This window comes from Tupaia chinensis, unplaced genomic scaffold (genome assembly GCF_000334495.1).
Source record: "Tupaia chinensis unplaced genomic scaffold, TupChi_1.0 Scaffold000330_1, whole genome shotgun sequence".
Lineage (NCBI taxonomy): Eukaryota > Metazoa > Chordata > Mammalia > Scandentia > Tupaiidae > Tupaia > Tupaia belangeri.
In genome coordinates, this window is record NW_006159824.1 from 1,318,476 (window position 1) to 1,326,329 (window position 7,854).

The 7,854-nt window shown below is 56.2% G+C and overlaps 2 protein-coding genes across 2 annotated transcripts in view; one reads left to right on the forward strand and one right to left on the reverse strand.

Annotated features, from left to right (window-relative positions):
• Nucleotides 1-2: 2 nt before the first annotated feature.
• YBX2 (Y-box binding protein 2) lies at nt 3-6,075 on the forward strand (the record flags this gene model as incomplete). Its single annotated transcript, XM_006151900.1, has 9 exons — nt 3-51; nt 722-785; nt 2,186-2,219; nt 3,100-3,189; nt 4,070-4,354; nt 4,499-4,602; nt 4,873-5,050; nt 5,544-5,629; nt 5,706-6,075. Coding segments are annotated over 8 exons (855 nt in total), but the record flags the coding sequence as incomplete, so codon positions are not given.
• Nucleotides 6,076-6,992: 917 nt separating this feature from the next.
• Nucleotides 6,993-7,854, reverse strand: part of SLC2A4 (solute carrier family 2 member 4) — a 6,657-nt gene continuing 5,795 nt past the window's right edge. Inside the window, exon 12 of the mRNA XM_006151823.2 lies at nt 6,993-7,854. The gene's annotated coding sequence lies outside the window, so the exon portion shown is untranslated.

Here is a 7,854-nt window from a genome sequence, read left to right on the forward strand (position 1 = left end):
CGGGGACCCCCGCGCCCCCGGCCCGGAGTCAGGCGGACAAGCCGGTGCTGGGTGAGGGGAGGGCGCGCGCGAGGACGGCTCTAAGGGGTCGGAGGGCTGGGGGAGGGGCAGTGTGGAGTTCGGCAGAGTCCAGAAAGCAGAAGGCTGATCGGCCTGGAGGCTCAAAGAACTAACAGGGCTGGGAGCTGCGGGACCAAAGTGGATTCCCCTGGTGGGATAAGCTGCCGTGCCTGCCAAGCTAGGGGGGCGGGGCCGGCCCTCCAGCCTAGGCCTTAGGGTGGAGAATAAAGCCCGGCCACGCCTCCGGGGCGGGAGACTTGGCCTTGCTGACCCCAGTTAGTTCTAGGTAAAGGCTCTGAGCCTGGGAAGCAGGTGCATTGGGAACCCTGACACTGGGAGGGCTAGGAAAGCCCCCAGTTATGACCTGAGGGTGGTACTTCATGGACCAGGTGAGTACCCGGTTGTAGGTGAAGAGCTAAGTTTTGTAGGATGTGGGGAACATTCCTTAGATTTGGAAGAGTTTGGAAACCCTGAGCTTGTGTTTTTCTATTTGGTAAAACTGGGGGAAGAATACCTTGAAGCTACTGGGTGAAACCTGGTTGGCTTGAAGGTAAGCTTAAGAGGTAATAGGTAGGTTAGATTTCTCGGAGTGTCTCAAAACTGAGTCCCACTCCGTCTCTTCCCTTCATCTTACTGTCCCCACTGCATCTCTGCCCGGCAGCAATCCAAGTCCTGGGCACTGTCAAATGGTTCAACGTCCGGAATGGTTACGGATTCATCAACAGGTATCTAGGAACCCAGAGATGGGTGGAGTGGGTGTCTTCAGAATGGGCCTGTGGGACAGGACACCTTCCCAGCCTCATCTCTACCCCTGCGAGGCACATGGTTGCAATGTCCAGCTGACACTGGTTGAAAGTCTTTATCCGCAGCACCACTGTGTGCTTAGTGGAAGATGAAGCTGCCTCCACGTCTTCAAAGGCAGCAGAGGATTAATGATCCGGGAACTTGGCAAACCTGACTCTGACCCTCTTGGCCGCCTGTCTCACCTTCTGGAATTGCCATGCCTTTGGGGCAGAATATACAGGGCTCAGGGCTGGAGTCCTCTCGGATTTCCTGTTATGGACAGCACTCATAGCATTCTCACGACTCATCTCCCAGGAAGGGCTGTGGCTTATTTAAACCCCCCACCTGATGGGCCTGAGGGGGTAGGGGGTGGGGGCGGGATGAACTGGCCCAGCCACCCCTGCTGCTTTCCTTCACTTGGCAGCAGCACCCCTCTCAGCTCTGGGAGAGGCTGTAGTGGTGGCTTCTGAGCGGAGTCTGGTCTCCCCCAGTCGGCCCTTCCCCAGCATGGGCACCTTGCCCAGCCCAACCCTCCTGGGAGGCCCTAGTTCCCTCTTAGCAGGCTGACCTTTGTGCAGATCCAAAGCTAGAACATTTGTCCTGGGGAAGGGTTCCCTCTCTAATTTTGGAAATAGAGGACCCCTGAGTGGGGGGGCTCTCCTCTAGGAAAAACCACTCTTCCTCTCCTCCCCACCAACCACCACTGAGGGTGTAGGATAAATCAGGGTAGTAGGCGAGGTGGTGATCACGAATGGGTGAAAATGTCCCTCTATGTTGACAGGAGGCCTGACCCTGGGGTTCACCTCCAGGCTGAGAGTAACGATAAGATTTTGTGTCTATTTGAAGCAAGTTCCTGACGCCTTGTTCCTTTCTCAAACCTGTGCTACACCTCTGGCCCCACCCCCACTTTCTCTCTCCTTGGGTGTAGAAGGAAGGAGACAGTGGAATTTTCCAGCCCCAATGGGGGCTGGGAGAGGAGGGGGTGTTGGCCAGGGGCAGTTGCACCCAGCACCTGCAGGTTCCAAGGTGCCCCGGGGTGGAAGGTGGAGCACTCTGGCAGGTAAAGAGCGGTCCCAGTTCCTTCAAGGTGCCTTTCCCTTCCCCTCCACCCTTTCCTCGTGAAGTCCAGGTGTTTCACTGAGGCTTTAGAGGTATGTCTCTTTACACTAGCTTTTGGGGGCCCCACTAGCTCTTGCCTCTCACTCCCTGGGCCCTGTTGACCCCCCAAGTTTCCATGGACCGAGGATGGGCCCACTGATGTTAGGAATGGGCAGTGAGGGAGGCCGCAGTGCAGCTGAGCGCCTTACCAGGGTCCCCCCTAATGACCCATCCTGTTCTGCAGGAATGACACCAAGGAGGATGTCTTTGTTCACCAGGTAAGAGCTAGGTTGGCTTTCTAAGGGGAGGAACGGGCTTCTCTTTGAAGGCCTTTGCAGTCCTCAGCAGATGCCCCCTCACCCACCATGTTTCTTCGGCTTTTAGCTCACAATGGCCTGCCCACCAAGAGGTGATCCTCCTATTCCCGCCTGTCTGCCCCAGGTGTCTGTACAACCACCTTTGGCCCCACTTGGGTTGGGTTATTCAGATTGGTGCACACTGCTCTCTAGGCCTGGGATGCTCGCCACCTCCTGGAACTGCTAATGCTATAGAAACGAATCCAGCAATTTCGAGAGGGAGAGGATTCAGGCTAGAGATACTTGGGATGCAGTGGTTCTCAAAGCGTGGTCCCTGCAGCAGGGCAGCAGCGGCATCACCATCACCTGGCCTCAGGTCTCGGGCCCCATCCCAAAGCTACTGAATCAGACTTGGGGCCGAGGCCCAGCAGCCTGCCTTAACGAGCTCTCCAGGTGATTCTGATGCGCCCTGTAGTTTGAGAGCCACTGCTTTGGTGGAAAGTGCTCAGTGGGATTGAGGTAAGAAGCACAGTACATTTTACCCACTTTGCAACTGAAGACCTTCTCTGCTTTTTGTTTTGCTTTTGAGTTCATATTTCTTGCCTCCCTTTTTGAAATCCCCAGGGGAAAGGGGGGGGAGGGGAGTATGTTCTGGGGACAGTGGTAACTGCACAATCACCAGAGGCCCCCCAGTTGCTTATGACTTCTCCCCTACTAAACTTTAACCACCTCCTCGCTCCATCCTCCAGCCCTGGATCCCAAGTAAAATGCTGAAATGAATGAAATCGGGAGGTGGGCTCAGCAGGGGCGAGAACTGCCGTCTTGCTGCCCTCACCTCTCTCATGGCCTTTATCCCAATCAGACAGCCATTAAAAGGAACAACCCCAGGAAGTTTCTACGCAGCGTTGGAGATGGGGAGACTGTGGAGTTTGATGTCGTGGAAGGAGAGAAGGTCTGGGGGCTACTGTGGGAGGTGGCCTGGGGGTCATCCCAGGCCTTGATCGTCCTGGGGCCAGCTGTTCCTCTGGCCTTTAGCTCAGGCTGTGGGAATAGGACTCTCACCCAGCTGTGTCTTCGTGCTAGGGCTGCTCTAAGGGACGTGGTAAGGAATATGTCCCTGTCGCTAGTTGTTCACGTCCCGGCTTCTTCTCTCATTCCCTAAGCACGTAGATGTCTGTTCGCCAAATGGATGCCTGCCCCCAGGACTTTTCTCAGACTTGGTTCTCTTGAGTAAAAGATGCATGGTGGTTGGGAACCAGCAGTTAGCGTAATGGCTATGTCGCTGGACTCCCATGTAGTCGACCGTGGTTCAAGTCCCGGACCCGGTGGCTTAAAACTCACACCGGGAGCGTGTGTGTGCGTGCCCAAGATCCTGAGAGGAGAATGGAGGAGAAGGGATTGTGGTGTTGAAGGCCCCCCTGGGGGGTGATTTCTCGCTTTCTGTCTCTGTCTCTGTCTCTTTCTGTCTGTCTGGTGAGCGCACGTGCCCTATAGCAAAAACCTCTCAAAAAAAAAAAAAAAAAAAGCATGGTTGTTGCCAGCCCTTCTTCCACTCCTGCCTCCAGTCTTAAACTCAGGAGGGTGTAGTAGTAGCTATTTTAAAAGGACAAAGTGTGGAGAACAGGGTGTGATCCCCTAAAAAAAAGACAAGATGTTTTCCAGATGGGTAAAAATATCCCACTTCCCCCTAGGGGAGGGTAGAAAGAAGCAGAAGACAGAGGAGCTAAACTGAGGAGGGGGAAAGGGGAGCGGGGGACGACTGCACCATTCGAGGGGACTTGCAAATGTGCCTTTGTGGTCCAGCAAGTTCTGTCTCCTTTCCCCCTTCCCAGGGTGCAGAGGCTGCTAATGTCACTGGGCCTGGGGGGGTGCCAGTGAAAGGCAGCCGCTATGCCCCCAATCGACGTCGATTCCGCCGATTCATACCCCGGCCTCGCCCAGCTGCCCCCCCACCCATGGTGGCAGAGGCTCCCTCAGGTGGGACAGAACCCAGCAGCGAAGGGGAGCGGGCTGAAGACTCCGGGCAGCGGCCCAGACGACGGCGCCCACCGCCCTTCTTCTACCGCCGGCGGTTTGTGCGAGGCCCGCGGCCCTGCAACCAGCAGCAGCCCATAGAGGTGAGGGACACCAGGACAGTGAGTCGTTCACCGCGCTCTGGAAAAGGAGGCCACAGAGTCCCCAAAAGAAGTGGAACCCAGGGTGGGGGAGAGCTGTGGATCCCCTGGTGCCCACAGCTGACCTGGGCCTCCATGTGTTCCCAGGGCACCGATGGGGTAGAACCCAAAGAGACAGCCCCACTGGAGGGGGACCAACAGCAGGGAGATGAGCGCGTCCCCCCACCCAGATTCCGACCCAGGTACCGAAGGTAAGACCCCCTTTCTGGGGCTCCGTCTTCCCCCTCATCCAGTGTTGGGCCCATGAGGAAGAGGGCAGGAGGGCAGGAAGCCAGAGTTCTAAGAGCTGAGCTGTCCTGGCGAGGAGGGCTGGGTCTGGGGTGGTCATTGCTCGGGTGCCCAGGGGGAACAAACAGCCCTGAGGCTGGAGGTTTGGCTCCCAGAGATGGTGACGGGGACACTGGGGGAGGAGGGCAGGCAGTCCCTCGTGGTCTTTTCAGGGTGCCTGCTTCTTTGTCTAGGCCTTTCCGCCCCCGGCCACCCCAGCAACCTACCACAGAAGGTGGGGATGGTGAGACCAAACCCAGCCAAGGCCCCACTGATGGCTCCCGGCCTGAGCCCCAGCGCCCGCGAAACCGCCCCTACTTCCAGCGGCGCCGGCAGCAGCCTCCTGGCCCACGGCAGCCCACAGCCCCAGAGGTGAGGACCTCGGGATGTTCTAGCTTGTGGGACATGATGAAAGAAAGGTCCAGGACCAGCTTCTTCTTCTGTTCTCCCCTCTTCCCCCCTACTTCCTCTCCCCTCTCTTCTCCCCCTTTCCCTTCCCCCCCTCCCCCTCTCCTCCCTTGTCCCCCTCTCCTCCCTTGTCCCCTCTCTCCTACTCCCTCTCCTGTCCTTTTCTTTTTCCTTCCCTTCTTACTTGTACCCTTCTATTCCTCCCCTCCCTTCTCCCTCCCCACCCCCTCCACACAGCCTGTGGGTCCACCCCTGGCAGGCGTCCCCCTTCGGCAGGAAAGCCCAGCAGAGGCCATCCAGCCCATGTCACGCCCCTCAGCTCTGCTTGGAGCCTCAGCATCAGCTTGTGGATTGAACTGGGGGAGCGGCTGGGGAGAAATGAGGGAGGGGACAGGTTGAGAAGGCTGAGGTTGGGACTCTAAAGGATGAGTCTCAGCTGGCCACCTGTTGTCTGTAGACCTCAGCCCCCATCAACAGTGGGGACCCCACCACCACCATACTGGAGTGATTCCAACTAAAAAGGACACCCAGGGCTACCACCCGGTGAGTGGGAGAAGGTGGGAGCTGGGACGCGGTGGTCACTTGCTGTTATTCATTTGTCCATTTCTCTCTCCTTCAGGTATCTGCCAGTTTTTCCAACTGACCTGTACCCTAACCCAGCACCCCTCCCTCCTTTCCCATAATTCATGACATCAAAACACCAGCTTTCCCCCTTTTCCTTGAGACTCAGGAGGGCCAAAGCAACCACCTTTGCTTTTTCCTATCCCCTACCAAGGGCCAAGAGAAGGGATCCATTCTTACTGTTCAGAGGCACCAGCTCCCTCCCCTAAATCAGGCTGAGAAGGAACCAGCCAGCACTTACCTCCTCCTGGTTGTTTTCTTTCCCACCCCAGTTTATTTTTCATCCCCCTTCCTCCCTACCTCCGAAGCCAGTTTATGAACTGTCATGTGCCACCTGAGCCTCGAGTAAAAACAAAAACAGGCTCTCCTGTTGCTTCTTACTTCGTTTCTGTCCAGGGACTCACAGGTAACTCAACGGGGAAGAGGGACACGGGCGAGGCCTGCTCTGGGAGCCCGGCTGGCGCTTCCAGCTACGTAGCTCTGAGCTAGTGCTGTTCTCACTGTGACGCGCTGTCCCCATCTGTAAAACGGGGCTAATGCCTCTTTACAGCCTTGTGGAGTGCCAAGAACAGTGCCTGGCCCTTGCCGCTACATTTATTGAGCATTTACTATTATTTTAAAAAGGCAATGTAGGGGCCAGCAGATGGTGTAGTGGTTATGTCGATAGACTCCCATGTGACCGACTGCGGTTTGAGTCCCAGACCCAATGGCTTGAAAATCACACTGAGCAGGGACCAGCAGTTAGCGTAATGGCTGTGTCACTGGACTCCCACGTAGTCGACCACGGTCTGTGTCCCGGACCCGGTGGCTTAAAACTCACGCCGGGCGCGTGTGCTTGCGTGCCCAAGATCCCAAGAGGAGAATGGAGGAGAAGGGATTGCGGTGTGGCCATCCCCCCTGGGCGATGATTTCTTGCTCTCTTTCTGTCTCTGTCTCTCTCTGGCGAGTGCATGCGCCCTATCGCAAAAAACTCTCAAAAAAAAAAAATCACACTGAGCATGTGCCCAAGATCCCAGGAGAAACATGGAGAAGGGATTGTGGCATGGCCTTCCCTCCCCCCACCCCAGGGGGTGATTTCTCACTTTCTCTCTGTCTGTCTCTAGCGAGTGCACACGCACTATGGCAAAAACCGCTACCAAAAAAAAAGGTATAGAAATGTAAGTGGGAGCATGAGTGACAGCATCCAGAGGATTCTGAGGCCTTGAGCTGAGGCAGGAGGGAGCCAGAAGAAGGTTACGGCTCCTGTCTTGGTCCTCCTGGAGTGTCTCCACGACAGGACACCTCATCGTCATACAGTGACTTTATAGACACACCTATGTCTATACATACGTACGTACATTCAGTACAACAGACCTTTGGTTTCTTCTCCCTACCCCTTTTTCAAACATATACAAAAATACCCAAAGGCTCCTCCCAGCCCAGTGTTTACAGGCAGGCTTTCACGTCCCTTTCCCTTAGTTGGTCAGAAGCCTGTGGGGACAGCACCCTTCCAGGATGACAAAAGGAGCAAACACGGGGGCCCCCACTTGGCAGTCTTGGTGAGCAATCAGGACAGGACGGGCCCTAAGTCTAGAGGCAGGGCCCTGCGTCCCCTCCTCTCATCACATGTGGGCATGATCTTTTGTGTCCCCTCTCTGGAAGGCCAAGTCTGTGGTGAGAGAGGTGAGTGAGGCTGGGGGTGTGTGTGTGCATCCTTTGTTCTGGAGAGGTCAAGACAGAACCTCCTTTATCCAGGGCTCTGCGGTGAGAATTCAGCGATAGAAGGAGGGTCCAAGGCAGTGGGAAACTTGTTTTCTTGTTTCAAGCCCTGCTCCTCTTCCTGCTCCACTTCTGCGTGTCCCACTGAAAGTCTAGAACCTCTCCTCCCTCCGGGCTCCCCTCCTTTAGCAGGGGACAAAAGCGTTCTGGAGCTTGAGTTTGGATGGGGAGGAAGGAGGGAAAGGGGAGAGGAGAATGGCCCACCCTAACCACAACATAAATAACCAAGAGAATCACACGGGGGAATGAGGGGGTGCTCGGACCACCCTTCCCTCCAGCTTCCCAATTCTACCAGGCTGCAGGGGTGTCCCCCACCCTGGAAGGAATGGGGAAGAGAGGGTTAAAGTGCTGCAGAGGAAAGGAGGGGGTCTCCCCGGGGGGTAGGGAAA